At 46.2% G+C, this 24,119-nt stretch overlaps 1 protein-coding gene across 1 annotated transcript; it reads left to right on the top strand.

The window, feature by feature from the left end:
* The first annotated feature begins 17,419 nt into the window (after positions 1 to 17,419).
* LOC133498513 (serine/threonine-protein kinase prk-2-like) lies at positions 17,420 to 20,361 on the top strand. Its single transcript, XM_061815467.1, has 8 exons — positions 17,420 to 17,659; positions 17,874 to 17,922; positions 18,564 to 18,658; positions 18,842 to 19,006; positions 19,219 to 19,402; positions 19,501 to 19,678; positions 19,770 to 19,937; positions 20,060 to 20,361. The coding sequence occupies exons 2-6, from the start codon at positions 17,904 to 17,906 to the stop codon at positions 19,509 to 19,511; spliced, it is 474 nt and encodes a 157-aa protein (XP_061671451.1). The 5' UTR covers positions 17,420 to 17,659; positions 17,874 to 17,903; the 3' UTR covers positions 19,512 to 19,678; positions 19,770 to 19,937; positions 20,060 to 20,361.
* The last annotated feature ends 3,758 nt before the right edge of the window (positions 20,362 to 24,119 follow it).

The raw sequence follows: 24,119 nt of genomic DNA on the forward strand, positions 1-24,119 counted from the left end.
AACTTAATGATGTTGATAAGTACTCAAGAATACTGTTACAGAGCCTTGAGCAAGCTGGATATCAAAATCACAACATGCAGGTGAAAATGCATCCAGTGTATAACAACACATTGCCCAATGATGGTAACAAGTGTTTTGCCAAAGGAAAAAAAAGGTCGTTTTTCTTACAACACATCCGTCAGATTTCCACGAAAATCATCGCCACGAAAATCACACCATCAACTCACAACTTGCATGCCTTTTTTTTTTTTACATGTCCAAACCATCGAAGTCTGCTCTCTCGAATCTTGTCTCCAAAACATCCAACTTTGGCTGTCCCTCTAATGAGCTCATTTCTAATCCTATCCAACCTGCTCACACCGAGCGAGAACCTCAACATCTTCATTTCTGCTACCTCCAGTTCTGCTTCCTGTTTCTTCTGTGCCACCGTCTCTAATCCTTACTTCATGGCCGGCCTCACCACTGTTTTGTAAACTTTGCCCTTCATCCTAGCAGAGACTTTTCTGTCACATAACACACCAGACACCTTTCGCAAGCTGTTCCAACCTGCTTGGACCCGTTTCTTCACTTCCTGACCACACTCTCCATTGCTCTGTATTGTTGACCCCAAGTATTTGAAGTCCTCCACCCTCGCTATCTCTTCTCCCTATAGCCTCACTCTTCCCCCTCCACCTTTCTCATTCACGCACATATAGTGTTTTACTGTGGCTAATCTTCATTCCTCTCCTTTCCAGTGCATGTCTCCATCTTTCTAATTGTTCCTCTGCATGCTCCCTGCTTTCACTGCATATCACAATGTCATCTGCGAACATCATGGTCCAAAGGCATTCCAGTCTAACCTCATCTGTCAGCCTAACCATTACCACTGCAAACAGGAAGGGGCTCAAAGCTGATCCCTGATGCAGTCCCACCTCCACCTTAAATTCCTCTGTCGCACCTAAGGCACACCTCACCATTGTCCTGCTGCCATCATAAATGTCCTGTGCCATTTTAACATACTTCTCTGCCACACCAGACCTACGCATGCAGTACAACAGTTCCTCTCTTGGTATGCTGTCATAGGCTTTCTCTAGATCCACAAAGACACAATGTAGCTCCTTCTGACCTTCTCTGTACTTTTCCACTGGCATCCTCAAGGCAAATAATGCATCTGCGGTACTCTTTCTAGGTTTTGGTATGAGACTAAGGTCTGTTATTAATACTTGGGCAGAGGCTTAAATCATATTTGAAAGCTGTCTAATACACTCATCAATGACCACGAGTCACTTAAAAAAAAGGCTTTGCTGCAGTTATGCTAGTAGGCTAACAATATTAGCCCGCAACACTTGACAGGTAAGTTGGTTTCAGAGTCAATTTGTACATAAAACAGCGAATCGTTAATCATATGGTTATCAGAAAACGATTAATACAATAATGTGGAGTACCAAATTCCCTGGCACAGTTTAAAACAAGAACTATTACAATACCCTGACTCAACTTGTGTTAGCTTGTACCGTGGAGCATCCGCGCTAACATTAGCATTGGTTGCGTCACACACAACCCCAGAACAAGGAGGCTAACAAATGTCTTGTGATTTGTATTCTATAAGCAGAAAGTAATTAATTGAATAAACATCTTATCTCGTGTGATCGTCGTATGTTTTCCAGAGTCACACAATCCATTTTCATCCATTTCTACCATTACTTTCTCTGCCAACACTTGAGTGTAAAACAGCAGGTACATTTTTTGGGTGGAATATTGCAATGATTCTCACTTACCGAAAGTGATCCCGGGAGCTGGAACGAATGCAGCCATCTCGTCTTCTTATTGAGGGTCTCAAGAGGATAACGTAGAAAGATGCTCATAGACGAAGTTGGAATGTCAGCTATATGCTCGAACTCTGCTTAGACCACCAAAGTACTCGAGAGCGCTTCCCCATTGGTGGCCTCGGTCACCCGACTAAACTCACCAAGAGGTGCCAAGTGAGGAGGCGCACCCATTTTAAGCTTTCTTAATATGCGACGTCACGTGACTAAGAAAGCGTACCTGCGATTGGCTGGGTATTCGGTTCGGACCTGAAGTAACCCTGCCTGGTGGCTCGCAAGTGAATTTTAGACAGCTAATTGTAGCAACTATTGAAAATGTGATCACTTTACATTTCAAATTCAAATCCTGTTTTCTGTGGCATTCCAAATTCAAATGTTGATGGCACTAATTTACATCCATTGTTATCTTACCTGTGCCGTTATCGATTTTTTTTTCCGCAGCGATATTGATCCCATTCATATGAATATGACGGTGCGTTGTCATTGAGTAATGTATAATTTATGAGCAAACCAATTTAAAGTTGAGACTCTGAATACAACTAAATAATGTTGATGAAAAATAACTATACTTAAGAGAAGCATTTTCAATCCCTTATGGTGAGTATAATTTTAAATTGCGATGTCTCATTTAGGAATTGTGCATAAAATTGTGGTTGATTTGTATCCAAAACCATTGACATTAATCATTCAACAGCAAATATCTAAAATACAGAGCTAGACGCAATATGGCTTTTGAATGCCAAACATAATTTATTGGTCATAATTCTCATCTTAAATTATATATTTGTCCCCGCTACATGTTTACAGCTCTGATAAACAATTGGGACTTGTATTATTTTTGCCAGTTTTTGTGCTGTTGGTGGTTGTGGCTTAGTCTTTAGTCTGTACTCTGTGTAAATGATATCCTTTCAGCATGATTCTAACATTTTATTCTTCCAAATTCTAATAAACGTTGAGTGCATTGATAACATTTATAAAGACAGTCATTCGGATTCAGTACAAATAAAAGGCAATTAATTTAAATGCACCCAATTCAATACTATGATGTCTGTATACACGCTCGAGGGCGTGAGTGACTGTACAGTTCTAATTTTTCACATTTGTCTTTAACCTATTCAGGTCTGCCTCCAGGAAGAATCATGTCACTGCTCGCAACTTCAGTCCAGTATTGGCTGCAGTTGGACGCAACTCTTATCCTTCCTCACTCTGTCGGACTTTACGAGGACAATACAACATTAAAGAAGGAATCAAGGTTAAAGATTGAAACCATTTTTACTTTGGCTATTTCATGTATGATGAATCCAAATTGCGCACAACTTTTTTTCAGGCTGTGGACTGGGGGACCCTTCATTAACCTGTTGCTCTTGCAGAGTACACACACATCACTGGCCAGCCTGGATCTCCACCAGGACTTGGACTCTCTCCAAGTGGGGTTCTTGGATCTTCAACAGATGGAATCGTTGAGCTCAAGTCCCCCTGGTCCACCAGAAATGAAACACCCACCTCAGCAAGCGACTGAGAAGAAGGACTTTTATTTGACCGTAGATGAGGTGACTGGCTCTTTGAAGCTAAAAAGGGATTGCTCTTATTGGCACCAAATACTGTCCAGGGTCATGTGTACTTTGTGGTGTGGACTCTTCAGGGCAAAGAAATCATTCCTCTGATAAGGGATCCATCCTGGGCTTGGAACCCTTTTACACATTTTACAAAACTGTTTTCCTGTCAAAGATTTTAGCAGATGTGTAAAAATGGTCATCTGCATCTGTGTTTAAAAATATGTATACACCAGTTCTTTGGTGTTATTATTTTTCTTTATTTGTGCAATCACACCTGATACTGTCAACCCAAAAATATTGGATAACATTCAATTATCAGTTTTACACAATATACACAAAATATGTGTATATTTTTTATAGATCTTTCACTACGGATTAACTTTTTCACATAAGGTAAAAAGAAAAATTCACTGTCACTGATCCAGAAAGGAGCCAATGGAAAAGTCTATGGCGGGATCAGAAAGACGGATAGCTTAATGGTAAGTATTTTGTATCTCTTCTCACAATTTAAAGTAACGTGCCACATACATTAGCCTACACAGGTCATCGTCACTGCTCGCAACTTCAGTCCAGTATTGGCTGCAGTTGGACGCAACTCTTATCCTTCCTCACTCCGTCAGACTTCACGAGGACAATACAACATTAAAGAAGGAATCAAGGTTAAAGATTGAAATCATTTTTATTTTTGCTATTTCATGTATGATGAATCCAAATTGCGCACAACTTTCTTTCAGGCTGTGGACTGGGGGATCCTTCATGAACCTGTTGCTCTTGCAGAGTACACACACATCACTGGCCAGCCTGGATCTCCACCAGGACTTGGACTCTCTCCAAGTGGGGTTCTTCAGTCTTCACCGGATTCACCCTTTCACCATTTATCTTTCTCTGAATTTCTTTATTAACATTACACTTGCTCTACCTTAAATTGAGTGTTTACAATCGCACTGTTTCACTGCTGACTTAGCGGTGCCATTTTCAAATCTCCTTCCATGTCCTGATGGTGGCATTGAAAGATCTGATAGGCCCCAAGCAAGTCAGCCAAGACAACGATGTAAGCTAGAAATGAACTTGTGGATAAAAACATTTGCAAATACCAACCATTCCTGGTAGTATTCCCTCCCCTCAGTTTGCCTTTGTTGGATGACTTCTTGAAGTTGTCTTTCAGTGCAATTAACCGACAGACAATGTGCTGTTTTGTGGAGCTTCCACGTTCCCAAAAATTTGTTATGGGTGTGTCGCTTCCGATCCGGCGTGCACCTGCTCCAATGAGCAGATGCACTCACTTGTGTCTTGTCTTAGTGATTACGGCTCACATATAAATTACCAAGCGTGCGGCCATGTCACGTTCCCATAACCATTCTTCTACGTCCTTGCTATTTCGTGTACTGAACCCTGCCTCGTTCACGACCTTCCCTTTACACCCGCTGATTCTGTTACTGCTTTCTCGTTGGACTGTCTGCCCATGTACCGACTGTGGACTGAATAAACAAGCTTCTAAAACTGTTCCCAGTTTCGTGAGTCGTGTATATTGTTTTCAGCCCTGTGTTCTGGTCATGACAGAACGATTTGGCCAAGACATGGACCGAGCCGACTCTGATCCGGTGGACAACGCCCTCCAGTCTCCAGGTTGGCGTCTCGCCGAACATGAAGTCCTCCAGATGATTGCTCGCCAGCTGCAGGAGGTAATGGCCCGGCTTGAATTTTTGCCCGCTTCCTCTTCTAGTGGAGTCGACGCCAGTCGGGACCCGGCAGCTCCCGCGGCAGCCTTCCTTACCCCCGAGCCGGTTCCTGACGCTCATAGGGTCGTCTGCTCTCCCGTCCGGAGTAGTTTTCAAGGCACTCGGGCAATATCAAGTCATTCATCAGTGAATGTGAGCAGCATTTCAAATTACAGGCTTCCGCCTTCCCCACCGACCAGGCGAAGATTGCGTTTGTGATCTCCCACCTGACTGGAAGGGCGGAAGCATGGGCAACCACTGAAAGGAGTGACACAGAGACATGGTGGACGTTGGCGTCCTTTGTTACCACCATAGCGCAGGTTTTCCACTCTGCAATCCTTGAATGCGAGGCGGTAAATTTGCTAATCACGCTGCAATAGGGCCGGCGCAGAGTCTCAGACTATGGCATCGAGTTCAACATTCTGGCACCTGAGAGCCAGTGGGACGACAGGGCGCTCCTAGATGCTTTTGTCCAGGGGGTGTCACCCACCATGAAGGATAGGTTAATTCCGATAGACTTGCCAACAGACCTTGACTCCCTCATAGCGCTTGCTCTGAAAATCGATAGGAGGCTTGTGAATCAGGAACAGGACAACGCCTGGTGGGAGAACTCCCGGCCGTGCCTCAGAGAATCCACCGCTCATCAACGGGCGCTTGCTGATGCGGAGGAGCCCATGCAACTGGACCATCTCTGCCTGTCACCTCAAGAAGGTCAACAATGCCTGCGGGAAGGACGCTATTTCTACTGCGGGCGGTCGGATCACACTGTGGCTCGCTACCCGGTCAAGCCAGCGGGACCCGCACAGAGAGTCCACGACGGTGAGTCTCAACCACGCCTTGGACTGTGCCGCCCGAGCGTTCCTTTGTGTAACTTTAAGTTCAGGCGGACTTCCTCGCAGTGTGACAGCTTTGAGCGATTCCAGCTCAGACGCCAATCTCCTTATTTCTCATCTCATTGGCAGTATGGGTCTAGGGACCTTCTTGTTCAACGCCCCCGTAACGCATATGCGGCACATTCCTCTGCAAAATAACCCACCGCACTCAGATGCTCACCGTGATATTTCCGGATTTGCATTCAGAACATATCAGCTTTCATGTCTTTTCAGACAAGTAAAGTTTTGAAGGGCAAAATGCACCTTCTCTTGGCTCTCATCCCAGAGGGAAGGAGGGCACGGATACCGCTTCGGGTAATCCCTGGACCCTGCCTGTTATTTTAATGAAAAAATACAATCCATCAGCTCAAATGTCGGCACAAATCAGCAAAATGATGATATGATTTTAGATCTGAAGCCACCCAGGGAAAATATATTACCTTGTCAGATTTAGATACATTCATCCATCCATTTTCTTTGCTGCTTATCCTCACAAGGGTCGCGGGGAGTGCTGGAGCCTATCCCAGCTGTCAACAGGCAGGAGGCGGGGTACACCCTGAACTGGTTGAGACAGTCACAATCACCTAGGGGCAATTTAGAGTGTCCAATTAATGTTGCATGTTTTTGGAATGTGGGAGGAAACCGGAGTGCCCGGAGGAGACCCACACAGGCACGGGGAGAACATGCAAACTCCAAACAGGCGGGTCCGGGATTGAACCCAGGACCTCAGAACTGTGACGCCAATGCTTTAACAGCTGATCCACCGTGCCGCCAAATTTGGATACATTTGACCAAAAAACTGTAGTGAAAACTGTTTAGCAGCTGAAACCATGAATGAGCTTTCTCGACTCAATACCAACTGACTTTTTCAAAACTTGTGAAGTCAATGCTATCTGATTTGCAGCATATAATCAATTGCTCACTTCAGTCTGGTGTGTTTCCAAAAGTACTGTACCTGCTGCTCAACCTCTTCTAAAAAACAGAGCACTGAACGATTCCATGTTAGCAAGCTCGAGACCCATCTCAAATCTCCCTTTCACAGTCAAGATTCTTGAGAAAGTTATTTTTAATCAACTCGACAGTTTCTTGAATTGAAATGGACTTTTTGACAAATTTCAATCGGGTTTCCTAACACATCACAGTCCAGAATCTGCTCTTATCAAAGCGCTAAATCATGTAAAGTTGAATACTGACTCAGGAAAGGTGCCAATTTTAGTCTTGTTGGATCTCAGTGCGGCTTTTGATTCGGTAGATCAAAATATATTCCTGAACAGGTTGAAAAGAGGGTAGGACTAAATGGAACGGTCCTTAAAGCCCCACTGTCATGAAATGCATGATTTTTAGTATGTTAATGAAAAAAGGTAGCCGGAATGGACCAATCTGTTTTTTCACTACAAAACATGATTTTGAAGACATGGCTTTTTGTAACTCCCGCCATGAAAATCCTCTCGAGGGATTTGTTTTGGTGAAGAAGGAGGAAGTGACGTTGACAACAACAACATACTCAGGCGGTCTCGTGTGTTTATAATAGTTTTACCTGCTGGAAGGTAGGTCTCTGTTCCTTCTTGTTAGCCAAAATGCCGGCTCGTAGTATTGCTAGATATTGTTTGAACACTCGGGAGGATGGATTTACTCTTCATACTTTTCAAAAAGACCTGCTTCATCGTGAAAAATGGATTGCACAGGTCCAGAGGACGAAAGCTTTGTGGGTTCCAAATGACAGTTGGGTGTGTATGGAGCTACTAAAAAAACAATTGTTGGGGGGAGGCGGATGTAATCCTCTCAGAATGGAACAAAGGATCCGCATACGTAAGTCATGGGTGCTAAATGTGTGTGTGCCCATCCGCCGATCACAGCTTCTGCCGGGGTGGCTCATCGTCACGTCTCCGCCGTCAGGATGACAGTATGTAGCCGACAATATGTCGCATACATAGCCGTGAGCGATAATAACGCTGTGGCCTGGGCACGCTGATCCACCAAGGCACGGCCACAACGAGCCGATCGCGGCTTCAGCCGGGCTGGCTCATCATGCTTCGTCAGCGGCGCCACGGACGGCTTCAGCCTGGGTGGCTCATCCACACTGTCTGAGGGTCTGTTGTTAGTTAGAAGTGATCCACGTATCATCTAAATATGTCTCGAAACAATAGGTTAATATTGCCCGGTCACTTCACTCAATTGTGAATGTTCTCTTCTTCAAAAAGAGCTTCCGTGTCAGAAGGCGCGTCGTAAAAATCCAAAATCTCTGTTTATCCTCTCCGAGAGCAAGCGCCACTATGTGTTTTCAATGGCGAATGTACCGGTGTAACATCTGCTGATGACATTGCAGGCAATATGGTTACCACCTGGATGTCGAATGAGACTTGCGCAACTTTGAGCATGGATGACACGCTCTCCGCTCATATTTATTTTTTCGTATAGACATTGAAGTGACTAATGTTATATTTATTTTTCAATACAATGTCTATTTTAGAATGTTTATAGGCATGGCAGGGCGGCTTTAAATGGTCTGTCCTACCTGGAGGAAAGGAGTTACTTTGTAATCATTGGAAGTGCTCATTCTAAACAAACGGCAATGACCTATGGGGTCCCTCAAGGGTCAATTCTTGGACCCATCCTCTTCAGCCTGTATATGCTATCCTTCGCTCAAGTTCTTCCAAACTTTAATTTTGACTATCATAGCTATGCAGAATACACATGTAGCAGATGCTCCAAATGACTACAGTTCAATTTAGGTTTTGTGTCACTGTCTAAAGCAGATAAATAACTCGATGAGCCAAAATTTTCTTCAACTAAACCACAAAAAAACTGAGTTAATTGTTTTTGGGAATAAAAAAAAAGAGAATTGCTGCTTGTAAACACCTGGACACTCTATCTTTAAAAACCAAAGACCAAGTCCGAAATCTTGGTGTTCTAATTGATCGCGACCTGACTTTCAACAGTCATGTCAAATCACTCACAAAACTGCCTTTCACCATCTGAAGAATATATCTAGAGTGAAGGCATTGTATGTGTCAAACAGACCAGGAAAAGCTCATCCATGCTTTTATCTCGTGTAGACTTGACTATTGTAATGGTCTTCTGACTGAGATCACCTATAAAGAGTATTAAATAGGTACAGCTCATTCAGAATTCTGCAGCTGACCAGAAAAAAAGCAGTCAGAGAAAATAACTCCAGTCCTAAAGTCCTTGCCATGGCTTCCAATCAGCTTTAGAATAGATTTTAAAGATCTACTACTGTTCTTGAAATCACTCTATGATTTAGGTCCTGAATACATAAACAAAATTCTTATGACTGACTCAGGTCAAATAGTGGAGCGCAGAGTCCAAAGCAAACATGGTGAAGCAGCAATTCCCTATGATGCTGCACACAAATGGAATAAGTTACCAACAGAGGTGAGGTCAGCTCCGAGTGTGAATGGTTTTAAATCCAGGTTGAAAACTCTTTTTTTCTCATGCTTTTTAGAGTATTTACACTTTTTAACCATATTTCTTGCATTGTACATGGTTTTAATTGTCCTTTTTTTTCTTCTTTTTAAATATATATTTTGTCATTTTTGTTTTTTTCCCCATTTTAAATGTTTTAGCTCTTTGTTTTCAAATACTTTAAATCATGAAAAGGACATTGAATTACCTTGTGTATGAAATGCGCTATACAAATAAATTTACTTTACTTTGCTTAAAGTGGCAATGACACCAACATATACATTTTGAAAAAGGTATTGTTATCAAAATTACATTTAATATTAATCACTTTGATGATAATACGAGTTTGGAAAAAGTGGGCAAAAAAGTGAGCAAAAGTATGACTTGACATCCCATTGGCGGCCATATTGTCTATGACGTCACGTGACGTCTTGTGCAGGCATCACACTGGGGCAATCGCCATTGGCAACACGCTGTGCTAAATGCAATGGCAGATGAACGAGCGATTTTTGGATTTTTTTCTGAGGCCCCTTCTGAGACTGAAGCGCTTTTTGATGAAGAGAACAACTCAGAAGCGATTGGGGCCATTTTACCATGTAATTCGAGTCATATTTAGACGATTTCCAGATCACTTCTTATATTCAAAATTACTAGCCCATAATTGTTCAATTTCCTAACCCTTTTACAAGTGTTGTGTATGTAGCGTACTCAGGAAGACCCATGCCGGGTGAAGTAAATACATCAGGGGTGCCCACACCTCCAAGCCCACGGTGCGAACGCACATAGCCGCCCGCCTCCCCGCCCATCCCACCAACGTCTCTCAATAACAACAGACTCCCCCGACAGACAGACGAGCAGGATGAAGATCCCGATGAAATATTCAAAATGACTGGCCCATAATTGTTTGATTTTTGAACCCTTTTACAAGTCTTCTGTATGTATCATACTCAGGAGGATCCATGTCGGGCGAAGTAAATACGGCAAGGGTCCCCACACACCGGTGGCCGGTGGGACCGAGAACTCCTTTCTCCTCTCCGCCGACCCACCGTTAGCCTAATGGCCACACTGCCTTCCTGTATTATTCACTGGAAATGACATGTGTTCAACTTTCGTGACGATACGCCCGGCTAGTTACCTCGTGTTACACGCGACTATACTGTCTTTCTACTTCTGTTTTGTTATTGTTTTGTGTTGTATTCTATTGTCTGTGATGAAATGGTCTTAAACGCAATACAAATTGCTCTGTTATATTTTGCTGGTTTGACCAAGGAGATTTATTCTAAATTCACATGTAACACATGCTATAAACTGAGACAAATTAGTCCCCCCAACTATTTTTTTTAATAGCTCTATACACACTGTTGGAATTTTATATTTCTAAATCATCATAAACTTAAGTTAGTAATCTGACTCCAATTTGTGACCTTACCCAACTGCCACTCATCCAACAATATGCGCGCTCTTTCTGCAATAGAAAGGTATCAGGAAGCCGGCATTTTCACACGCGAGTGGATTTATTCCTTCAACACACACCTGGGTCTCGGGTCCCACTCATTACAACCCTGTACTTTTCTGTTCCCTCAGCCGACGTACTCTACATCTGAGTTTCCCAGAACAATTTTAAAGTACAATCTACTGATTCACTATTGGTTCTGTGTCTCCTGCAGGTATCCTTGGCGCTCTCTCATTGGTCTCCTTTGGTCCGCCGGATGTTGGCCCGACTCCTCCCCTGCAGACTCGCATGCTGGCTCCTCCTGGTGGTGGTTTCCTGACAGTAGTTTTTCCACCAACTGCCTCTGAGTCCTGTCGTCTCCGCATCCTCCTTGCAGTTAGCACCGTCTGTTCTAAAACATTCCATTCTTGCACCACATACCCTGTTTCGTTCCACCAGTCACACGCTCAGCACTTTACAGTCTCACACTTTCATACACAGGATGCAGCTACATCTAATGAACTACTTTAAGCTGTCATTTGGAACCCACAAAGCTCTCGTCCTTTGCACTCATACAATAAATTTTCACAATAAATCAGGTGTTATGGAAATATGTGAAGAGTGAATCCATCCTTCCGAGTGTTCGAGCAAAATCCAGCAATACAACGATCCGGCATTTTGGCTAACACCGAGGAAAAACAGCTAATTTCTCGCTGGTAAAACTGGTATAAACACATGAACCCCCCAGTGTGGGCGCCTGCAAAAACAGCACTTCCTGATTCTTCTCCAACACAAATGCCTTTTCATGGCAGATGAAAAAAATGGATATACGGCAACATTCTGACGTGCTGTGAACAAACAGATGAGTCCATTCTGGCTTATTTATTGATTTGTTTGTTTATTTTTATGGTTAGCAACATACTAAATTTCAGGTTTTAAGTGTGAGTGGCACTTTAAACACTATCATTTGTCTTTCAAGACTATTGAATTCAAATTAGTATTTCATGTCTACCAGGGGTAGCACGGTGGAGCAGCTTTAAAGCGTTGACCTCACCCTGGTTCAATCCCAGCCCTCCCTCTGTGGAGTTTGCATGTTCTCCCCATGCCTGCATGGGTTTTCTCTGGGCAATCCGGTTTCCTCTCACATCCCAAAAACATGCAACATTAAACTTCAAGTGTCGTCAAATGGATGATTTTTGGTATATTATTAATTGGGTTTTGGTTATGAAAAACCCACAGCCACTATGGTCCCATGTGTTTTTTCACCACTAACCGTGATTTTGACGTATACAGCTTTTTGTAACTCCTGCCATGAAAATCCTCTCGAGGGATTTGTTTTCGAGAAGAAGCAAGAAGTGACGTACAGGACAGAGGCACCCCCTAGTGGACTCGTTTGTTTCCAAGAATGCCGAGAATGCATTACTCAGTCGCGTGCACGCATAAAGCGCCCCCCTAAAGCAGCACCGCTCGGCTCTGTCATAAGCCACACTGGCCGGTACTGATCCGCCGACAACCAGCAGCGCTACATTGAATGGCAGGCCACTTGGGAAAACTGATCACGCTCCAGGAAATATGGGACATTGTGCTCGTGACTGCCACGCATCGCAGCTTCCTCGACACCAGGCCACCAGAGGAAGAGGCAGGGGACAATGTGGTGGGTGGGGCCGTGGTGGCCATCGTCAGCAAGCTCCACTTGGAGCTCCACCCGCGGCTCCACCTCCTCAGTCACCACACGCTCCCCCACCCATCCAGCTGGCGCCACCTGCTGGCCAATACATGGAGCCACCGAACCACCACTCAATGTTATTCACAGACTCATGCATTGTTTTGTGTCTACAGGTCTACAGTTTCTGGATGGAAACACTTTCCACTGCTCTACGAAAAATGAGTATTCTGATACCCAATTTCTACAACTGATTCAAGAAACCCTGACATCTGCGGTTGTTGCCCCCGCCTCTGGTGACATCTATTGTGCACACATGGACATTGAATCTGAAGGATGGAAAGAGGCAGAACAATTTTGGACGTTATGGCTGCCATGGATCCGACACCTTCGCGCTTATGACATGATTTGTGATTGTATGCACTGCACTCTATACTATGACAGGCACGACGACAAGGTTTATGCAGATTTATTTCAAAACATCGACGCCGATGTTTGGCAATTGAAGATCGGCGATTTATTTGTGGGAAAACCTGGAGTGGCATTAAACACTTTGTTGCGTGATGAACAATTGTAATGGTACATGATGGATGATCCACCCAACCCCACCATGTCACCCGAATATTTCTTTGATGGTGTCTCCCACACATTCGGCCAGAGATTTTGGCCCTTTTGTCAGAGAATGCTACCGGCTACCAATTGGGAACCAATGTTATCCAATACGTTGTTGTATTCTCCATCGCTTGATGCATATTGGATTCGATCTAAGGCATTTCAGCCATTTTCCATTTCAGAACATTGCCTATTGGACAGACACCATGGTCAAGAAACAATTGACAATGATTTGGCATTGTCCGATATGCCTGAACACTTTTGGTCTACCGATCCCGCCGATATGGGCCTCTGCGACGTGACTCCAGTTTCACGTTTCCAATGACACCTGACCAGATTTATGTTCCACAATACCCAATCAAGAAGAAGGGTTTAATTGGCATTTCCGACACTATTGGTGGATTGATAAAAGCTGGAGTGTTGTGTAAAATTCCACACTCCCAATACAATGCAATACAATACAACACACCAAATTTCCCGGTCGAAAAAAGAAACACTGGTCAATACTGAATGATCCATGATTTGCGTGCCATCAATGCAGCTGTCACTATATCCACACTACCCATTCCTAATCCCCACTCGGCCTTTTCCCAAATTTCCCCCTCCCACACCCATTTTGCTCGCATTGATTTGGCAAATGCTTTTTTCTGCATCCCACTGGATGCAAGCATGCGAAAATATTTTGCGTTGACATGGAATGTCAAATGCTATTCATACACACGTCTTCGACAAGAGTTTGTGTTGTCACCCGGACTTTTTAATGGCTATTTGAAACAACTGTTGGCTCCTTTGCAGTTTCCGGCCGGAGTACTGCTGGTAAAATATGTCAATGACATTTTGCTTGCTGCTCCTTCTGAAGTAACGTGCATTGACGCCACCCGCTCACTTTTGGCTCACTTGGCCACCGTTGGCTTCAAGTGTTTAAAGAGCAAGCTTCAAATTCCCCACCCTCAAATTTCATTCTTGGGACAGCTTATTTCATGACAGGGTATGGCCATGTCACCTTTTCACAAGGACGACATTCTACACCATCCACAGGCTACAAACGTAAAACAAATGCTCGTCTTTTTAGGCTTGTGCAATTACTCCACCAGGTGCCTGATTTCAAAGAGTTAACACACTCAATCAACAGGGGATGAGAAACTTGACCCACCCTCTCCATTGGACACTTGCAGCAGAAGACTCATTTATTGCTTTAAAACAGCAACTGTCGTCTGCTGCTGCGCTAGCCATCCCTAACTATTCAAAAATGGATACTTCTGAAAAACTCATGTTACCTAAGGCTGTAGCTGTTGTTAAATGCCAAGGACATTCTTTCCAAAGGCACCAACATCATCACACAGGGAAATGCAGCCGGAGACAAAGCTGCAAAAGAGGTGGCCGGTTATCTCCCAACCTTACAGATGACAGTCAGTGAAGAGGAGCTGAAAGCCAGAGAGGAGGTGAGCATGGCCACGGTGAGGGAGTGGCAGCAGCAGGCCAGCCAAGAGGAAAAGAGTGCATGGAAGTCAAAGGGGGGAAACGAACATTGAGGACTGTTTGTGGACAAAAGATGCTAAGTGCATCCCGCTGCAAAAACAATTGAAGCAGCTGATAAGTGAAGCCCACGGACTGTGCCACATGGGAGTGGAAGAGTCGCTAAGGAGACTTAGCACGTGGAGGGTGTGTTGTGATTATGTTGACGTCACCAGAGCACGACGGGGAGTGACAACAAGGAAGGGAGTTAGGGAGTTGGTGGGAATAAAGAAAAATAAAGATCACACACGTTGAAAGACACAAGGGACTCACGTCTATGTTGTTTAATAACACATGGTGTCAAAGTGGTGTAGTTAGTGTTGAGTGGACCTAACGGAGCTTCGTTTGAACGGTGGTGGAGAAAGGATGAGTTTAGAAGGAGGAAACATGATTGGCGGAGCCATAGCTCCCGCCTAGGTGAACAACGCGCCACAGCAGCAGATAATTGCTGCCAGACCGAACGCTACCTTCAACATCCAGCCGCTGGAGCCCTTCGACTTTTCAAAGCCGCAGGAATGGGAGAAATGGATCTGGAGATTTGAACGATTTCACCTGGCACCCTAACCTGCAAGCGAACTCCGTGGAGAACCAAAAAAATGCGTTGATTTATTGCATGGGAGACGAGGCAGATGACATTCTGCTTGGATTAAACCTCTCGGACCACCAAAGACACACATACCAAGGAGTGAGAGAAGTATTCCAGACGTTCTTTGTTGTGAAGAAAAACATCATTTATGAGCGCGCCAAGTTCAACATGCGAGAGAGGAAGAAACTGTGGATTCGTTCGCCACCGCACTTTATGCCTTGGCAGAGCATTATAACTACAGGGTGATGCACCAGGAACTGATCAGACACAGAATTGTGGTCGGCATGCTGGACAAGGGGTTGTCTTAATGCATGCAGATGGATGCGGATCTAACTTTGGATAAAGCCATACGAATGGCACGGCAGAGTGAGGAGGTGAAGAAACAGGCGTCTTGTCTGTGTGGGGAAAGCAGTTCTGAGGCAAGTGATACAAGATCTATTGACAGAGTGTTCAACAGCACCTCCAGGTTAGTTAAACACAAATCTCACTATGCAAACAGCCAAACAAACAAGCCACACTGTGCTCAGCAACGAAACAATGCAAGAGCCGCACAGTCACGGTGTCAAAAAGTGGCAGCTCTCCTTCTCATCCCATTCGTGACTGTCCTGCTAATGATGTGAAGTGTCACGCATGTGGAAGGATGGGACATTACAGATGTGTGTGCAAGTCCAAATCTGTGCATGAGGTTGAGGAGGAGCAGGTCTACCTTGGCAGCGTCATGACAGATGGATCCCCTTGGATGGTCAAAATTGACATTAACAAACGCAGTGTCAAGTTCAAAATTGACAAGGGGACCAATGTTACAGTTTTGCTGCACACTGTGTTCCAAAGAATATGCAGTGAAAACCCACCCATATTCAAGGAGGCAACAAAGTCGCTGCTTGGACCAGGAAGGAGACCACTTGAGGGGGTGGGCGTCGACAGGCTGCTGCTGAGGAAAAGCAAGAGGAAATAGATGGAGAACGTTTACATTGCTCGCCATGTGCATTCTGCTTTGCTGGGGAAGTCTGTGGGCTGTAGGCTGGGGCTGGTGGCACGCTTAGACAATGTCACTGTGGAGGCATTAAAGGAGAATTACCCGAAATTATGCACAAGGCTTGGAGAAGTACTTCAGCCTAACGCTATCAAGCTGAAACAGGGAGCTGTACCGTTCTCTTTAAAAACGCCAAGGAGGATTCCATTGCCGCTAGTGGACAAAGTCAAGCAAGAACTGTCCCGCATGGAACGACTGAGTTATTTGCAGAATTGAGGAGCCTACGGAATGGTGCAGGGCATCGTGGTGGTGCCTAAAAAGATCTCACCAAGCTAAATGACTCCGTGTGCAGGGAGGAATATATCCTGCCTTCAGTGGAGGAAACGCTGGTAATGCTGGCGGGAGCCAGGATTTTCAGTAAGCTGGATGCCAACATGGGGTTTTGGCAAATTCCCCTGACGCCAGGCTCAGCGAAACTTACAACTTTCATTACGCCCTTTGGGCGCTATTACTTCAAGAGGCTGCCTTTTGGGATTGCTTCCGCTCAGCAGCTGAATGAGTTGATTCTGAATTGCCGAACATGCTGCAAGGAGAGGCAAAACCACAGACAGCCAATGATGCCATCTCCGTACCCTGGCTCACCATGGGAGAAGCTGAGAGCGGATTTGTTTGTGCTCGGGAGTAAGACCTACCTGCTGGTTGTGGACTACATGTCAAGGTACGTGGAGATAGGTCTACTGACATCCTCAAGGTCAAATGACGTGATCCACCACCTTAAGTCAAGCTACGCAGGTCACGGGATACTAGACCTTCTCGTTTCGGATGGGGTGCTACAGTTTTCAGGAGTGACTTTCTTAGAGTTTGAAAAGTCCTATGGGTTACGGCATGTCGCCAGCAGCCCAAGATGCCCACAAGGCAAAACAGAGGCTGAACGAGCAGTTAAGACCATGAAAGGTCTCTTGAAGAAAGCAGATGACCCCTATCTAGCATTACTCGGTTACAGAAATACCCCATTGGAGAATGGGTATAGGCCAGCTCAGTTTCTCATGGCAAGGAGGCTTCGGACGACAGTGCCCATTCTTCCCGCCTTGCTGGGTCCAGCTATTCCAAATCTTGAAGCTGTTCAGTTGAAGGAAAGTGAGAAGCGAGTGAAAGATGTGCAATGCTATAACCAGTGGCATCGTGCAAGGAACCTTGAGGCACTGGAGCCAGGGCAGGAGGTGTGGATCAAGGATCAAGAAACATCAGCGGCCATCATCAGTAGTCCCCCCACCCCACGTTCATATGTAGTGGATTGACCCCACGGAACCATGAGACAGAACGGTCATCATCTCACGCTCGCGAGAGCCTCGCTGGAGCATTGTTGCCCTACTCCAGTGTAGCCTTCCCAAAGGGGCAGTTCAGATCAAGTGACAGAGGAACCACCGCAGCAGAACCTTCCAGAGCCACCATCTATTCCTACTCTCAGAAACAAGTCCAGGAGGGCTGTAAGGATGCCAGCCAGGTTGGATATATGATTCTGTTTAGAGATAGACAATGCAGGAACTCGAAAAAAAAAAAGAAAAGAAAATGTGGAAATGTGATGTGATTCATACTATGTTTTTGGAATGTAAATGTTTAGTTAGCTGCAGGATTGTTAGTTGAATTATGGATTTGTTGAAGTCAATTGTTCAAGCTAAGGCTAAAATGTTGTGTGTGTGCTTAACTGTCGGGGACAGGTACAGACAGGAGCAGACCTTCCAACCACGATGGAGAATAACCCTCAAGGTCTGTTGAATCATTGGCAGTCTCCCAATAATTCTAGAAAAGGGAGATGTGGTGTGATTGTCTTGACGTCACCAGGGCGTGACGGGAGTGACGACAAGGAAGGATGTCAGGGAGTTGGGAGGCATGAAGAAAAATAGAGATCATGCACGCTAAAAGACACAAGGCACTCACATCTCTGTGAATTTCACTGACACGATTAAATCTGTCGGGATATCGATACTTGCTTGTCATAGTGGACCCCTTCTCTGACTGATTTGTCATGCTCCCTAACCCTGAAACACAAAAAGTGACCATTGGGCAATGTGATGTTCTACACTGGATGCTTTTTAACTTGCATGTTGTGACTTTGATATCCAGCTTGCTCAAGCCTTTGTAACAATATTTTTGAGTACTCATCAAAATCATTAACTTTCCTTTCATTGCAAAACGCGTCACTACCATTCGTCGTTGTGAGAATGGCTGAAAGAGAGATTGTACACCAACACCGTGAACGTGTTTTGGCTATTTTGACAGTCATGGCACTACTTAAGTGAATGCCAGAATTGTATCGCTAAGAAGACACGGTTGGGTTTTGAATGGATACATCAATTCAACGGGAAATGTTCATCTTAACTAAAGTGGCTTTGTCTTTGTTCCCGTAGAAAAGATCCAGCAAAAGTACGAGACATTGTCACTGATCCAGAAAGGAGCCAATGGAAAAGTCTATGGCGGGATCAGAAAAATGGATGGCTTCATGGTAAGTGTTTTGTGTCTCTTCTCACATTGTAAAGTAACGTGCCACATACATCGGCCTACACAGGTCATCGTTCCAGCGCCACTGACCAAATGTTTGTGATTTGTAGCCATCAAACACAACCCAAAGACACACGTGTGGATGTGTCAGTTTATAAACGGCAACTCTTATCTGGTCCCTCTCGAGGTTTTGCTCATGCAGCAAAGCGGACAAATGAAAGGAATTATTTCACTTTACGACTGGTACAGTCTGGACCAAGAGATTGTCCTGGTGCTGGAGAGGCCAGTGCCCTGCATGGACCTCTTTGAGTTCATCCATGGAATTGGCCAAATGGACGAAGCACAAGCTAAGGTATTGATGCTTGGTGGAATGTGCATACACAGTGTTTATATACGAGATGTTTACATTTAGAAGGAAAAGGCTGAAATAAAACTTTTTTTTAGTATATTAACCTTCGAACTAATTATTACAACTATAAAAATTTCAAAACAAGATTCCACTGAATACTAGGTGAAATTTAAAAAGGCCTAATTTCCTTTTAAACCCCCCTTTCGTTTCCTTAGGTTTGTTTCACCACTGCCACAATCACACTCAGAGGCACTTTAGAGTGTCTAATTAATGTTGTATGTTTTTGGAATGTGGGAGGAAAACGGGAGTGCCCGGAGAAAACTCACGCAGACACAGGGAGAACATGCAAACTCCACACAGGCATTGCCGGGATCGAACCTTGGACCTCAGAAGTGAAAGGTCAACACTTTACAGATGATTCACCGTGACACCGGGAAAAAAAATCTTGTCTCCTTTCAAGTTTTGTCCTTGACCTCATCTATTTGTCTTCATCTTAGATCGTCTTTAAGCAGCTTGTGGACGCAGCAGTCATGATGGATGCTGCAGATGTCTTCCATCGTGACATCAAGATGGAAAACGTCCTCATTGACACCAGCTCCGAGGTCCTTCGAGTCTGGATCATCGATCTCGGAAACGGCTGCTTTGGGACCTCCTTGGTGCACAAGAACTTCTTTGGTACAGTGTCCACTTCCTGCTCTTCATTCACGTCTGTTGTTGTTCTCTGGCTGATTCTCATCATGTTTTTTCCTCTCTGCATGTCTTGTAGGAACCACTGAACTTGCTCCTCCAGAAGTTGCTGCATGTGGGGAGTACAAGGCTGACCCCGCCACAGTTTGGCAGCTCGGGACTCTGCTCTACGAAATCCTCCATGGTGCTCATTTTGAACCGGAGGAGTTCTTCTTGCAGAGACAAATTGATACAAGGCTCTCTCATGGTAAGTTGAAATATGCAGTCAGTACTGGCCATGATACTGTCAGCAGTGTTTAACTCCTTGTCGTAGTTGGTAGAAAAGTGAAGGTGCCATCTAAAACTTCTCCTTCCATCTGTCCTTGGCAGCCTGTCAAGATCTCCTGAGCGCATGGCTGATGAAAGAGCCGACGCCCGGGCCACTCTGTCCCAGCTCCAGCGGCACCCGTGGTTCCACTGAGGCTGCACGGAAGACCTCGGATCATCCCATTTTATTGATGAAATTAATAAACTGTATATATTGATGTATAATGATTTTAAACAGTGACTACATGCTTCGATGACTTCACGCCGTTTTTATACTGTAATGGTCCCTCTGACTTTTTGGTTTTGTTACATTCAAAATTTATAGAATAGTGGCAACTGAGAACTGTTGAAGAATATGCTTTGTAAATATTGTGTGTTAAATATGGTATATACACTTTTGACAGTATTGAAATTATACATTTAAATAAACAACTATTAAGAACTATTGAAGAATCTATCATTTTTTTTCCAGGATGTGTGTGTCTGCTTCACTCCTGTTCGTGACAGCTCATTACAAAGAGCCACAGCACCTAGAAGACATCCATCCATTTTCTTAGCCACTTATCCTCACAAGGGTCATGGGAGTCCTGGAGCTTCTCCTAGCTGTCAACGGGGAGGAGGTGGGGTTGCCAGCCAATCACAGGGCACGCAGAGACAGACATTTGCACTCACAATCACACCTAAGTGTCATGATCCTGCCGCTCCAGCACAAGCTGTGCGCTGATTGGGAGGTGCAAACCTGCGCCTCATGCAGCGGATTTATATGACTGCGATGACAACTGGCCGGCGCCAGTTCGTTGATCTTCATGTCCCGTTCGTGTGCTCCGGTATCCCTGATCGAAACTGTGTGTACCGACCTTGTAAGCCTGACTCCTTCGTTACTTCTGCCTGCGTTGATTGTTCCCCTGTGTACCGATTCCTGCCTGTCCGCTCACCTGGTCTTTTCGCCCGACGTCCCAACTACCGCTGCTGCATCGGACTGCCTGCTCGATCCCCTACCTCTGCATATAATAAACGTTTCTCCTTTAACTACCTAGCATCTTCCGAGTCCTGCATTTGGGTCCTACTCTCGTTCCGATGGGACGTGACAGAACGAACTGGCCAACACAGGACCCAGCAGGAAAGACCGGCGTCGCCGGGACCGACGCAAGGTAGACCGTCTGCCGGAGGACCAAGCCTGTCCGATCCGGGTAGGCTCCCTGATGTCCTCCGCTTCCGTGTCTTACGCTCCACCAGCGAGGTATGAATACGTCCCATCGGAAAAAGAGTAGGACCCAAATGCAGGACTCGGAAGATGCCAGGTAGTTCAAGGAGAAACGTTTATTATATGCAGAGGTAAGGGATGGAGCAGGCAGTCCGTTGCAGCAGCGGTAGTTGGGATGTCGGGCGAAGAGAGCAGGTGAGCGGACAGGCAGGAGTCGGTACACAGGGGAACAATCAACGCAGTCGGAAGTAACGAAGGAGTCAGACTTACAAGGTTGGTCGGAGAACAGGCGAAGGTCAGTACACACAGGTTCGATCAGGGATACTGGAGCACACGAACGGGACATGAAAATCAACGAACTGGCGCCGGCCAGTTGTCATCGCGGTCATAAATCCACAGCATAATCAGGCTGCATGAGGTGCAGGTGTGCACCTCCCAATCAGTGCACCCGCGCGGGCATCCACACAGCTCGTGCTGGAGCGGCAGGATCATGACACTAAGGATAATTTAGAGTGTGCAGTTAATGGATGTTTTTGGGATGTGGGAGGTGCCTGAGAAAACCCACGCAGGGTCGGGGCTAAGATGCAAACTCCACACAGTGGGAACAGGGATTTGAACCCCAGTCCTCAGAATTGGCGTCCTATATATCTATACAGCATATACAGGGAGTCCTCGGGTTATTAACGAGTTCCGTTCCTATGTTGGCAATGTAACAAATTTCATTGTCAGTCAGATTTCAGCACGCCCCCCCCCCAACTCCAGTCTGGTGGCCATCCAGGCCACCAAACGCGAGGCGTCCAGGTGGACAGGTCAGGAGGACGACCCGGACGCTAAGCACCAGGGTCCCCACGGGGTGATTCGGGCGGACGACCTCTGTGAGGAACCAAACGGCGAAGCAGGAACCACACCGAGGCAGGCAACTGCTCCGGACGAGAACCTCCCACGCCGTGGTTGCGAGACGACCAGGGATTGGTCGCCACCGAGGCTTGGTCAGGAGGCAGCCGTGGATTGGTCACCAACGAGACCAGGTCATGAAGCGGCTGGGAGCCATCAGGAGCGAAGAGATCATGGAAAGAAGGACCAGAGCCATGACCGCCATCATCACAGCCATCCCGAAGTCTCTCCAGCTCCAGGATGGCTCATCAGAACTCCCCTGCTCCTGTCGCCGTCGAGACAAGGGCGTGGGACGCCCGCGGACCGGTCGCCGCTGGTACTCCTGGACAGGAACATGAGGCGGCTGGGGAACCGTCGCCACCCCCTGGACAGGGTTAGCGTGAAAAGGCGGCAGCGACATCGAGACCTCCTTCACCTCCTCCTGGACAGGAACGAGAGAAGGCGGAGGCAGCATCACCAACTCCACCTCCTCCTGGACGGCAACGTGAGAAGGCAGCGTCAATGCCACCATCGCCACCTCCTCCTGGACAGCAACATGAGAAGGCGGTGGCACTGTTGCCACCTCCAGGAGGGGAACGTATGGGAGTGCCGGTCGCCGACGAAGCAGGAACGGGGAGCGACCGCTGGCCGGTTGCCGACGAAGCAGGAACGGGGAGCGACCGCGGGCCGGTCGCCACTGGTACTCCAGGGCACGGATGAGAAGCGGCTGCGGAGACGTCGCCACCTCCTGGACCGCAACGTGAGGCGGCATCGGGTCGGTCCCCACTGCCACGTGAGCTTGCAGTGCATTCGTTGAAACAGCAATGTGGGCGTGGCGCAGTGGCGGATCCATTTCCAGGGCAACGTGAACGAGAGTAGGCAGAGAGTCAGTCGAAACTGACACGTGGGCGTGTCTTGGGAGCGGGTCAGTTCCAACTGCCGCGTGAGCATGATTCCGTAACAAGTCCGTCGAAACTGCGACGCGGACGTGTTGAGGTGGCGGACCCGTTCCCACTGCCACGTGCGCTTGGCGAGGTGGCGGGTCCGTTCCCACTGCAGTGTGAACCTGCGTCAGCAGCGAGTCCGTCGAAGTTTAGACGTCAGCGTAGCTCGGCTGGTTCGCCAATCTTTGCCGGACCTGGGCCATGAGAGCCGCCAATTCGGCGCTCTGCCGCTCTATCTCTGCCCGCATTTCGCGGCAGAACACCTCGTGATTTGGCAGCTCCTCCTCCCTCTGGGCTGGAAGCTACGCCACCAGCTGCGGGTCTGCCGGTTTCACCGTTTCCGGCGAGGAGTGGGAGGACGGTGTCTTAGTTGCCGTGCAGCGGGAGGCACAAGGGACACACAAGGGTCGGTCGGAGAACAGGCGAAGGTTGGTACACACGGGTTGCCGATCAGGGATACGAGAGTGCTGGAACGGAACATGAACCTCATCGATCTGGCGGCGCACCAGTCGTCATCGAGGTCCTATATATACACGGGATAATCAGCCCACATGAGGCGCAGGTGTGTGCCTCCCAATTAGCGCAACCGCGCGGGCACCTGCACAGCCCGCCCGGGCTGGAGCGGCAGGATCATGACACCGAGACCATTTTAAACCGAACACTCCCTGTATAGATTACGAGAATAAGAGTATTGCACAAAGTTCCAATAGTATACTACAGGTGGAAACAGCAAAGCACAAATAAAGTTAATCATTTTCACATTTCGCTTCAAGTCTTTACTGCATTTTACTCCAATTTTAATCTCTAAAGGAATGTTCAAATTTCACTTGTGACATGAGAATCATGAATAAACAATTTCTTTGTGTAGGAAGCGAAAGGGGAACTCCTGTTCACCTTGGAGTGGTTATCAATCAAAAAATGTATTTGTTTGAAAACAAATTTGCATTCACTAATTTCACATTATAAGACACAACTGAATTTATCAGCCTATTTGCTGTGTTTTTTCCCATGTACGGATTAACAGGTAAAATAAAATATTTGCATATGATCAAAAGATCTCAGAAGTTACGCTTTTGTGGTACGCCATTATTGCAATTTACAT

This window comes from Syngnathoides biaculeatus, chromosome 3 (genome assembly GCF_019802595.1).
Source record: "Syngnathoides biaculeatus isolate LvHL_M chromosome 3, ASM1980259v1, whole genome shotgun sequence".
Taxonomy (NCBI): domain Eukaryota; kingdom Metazoa; phylum Chordata; class Actinopteri; order Syngnathiformes; family Syngnathidae; genus Syngnathoides; species Syngnathoides biaculeatus.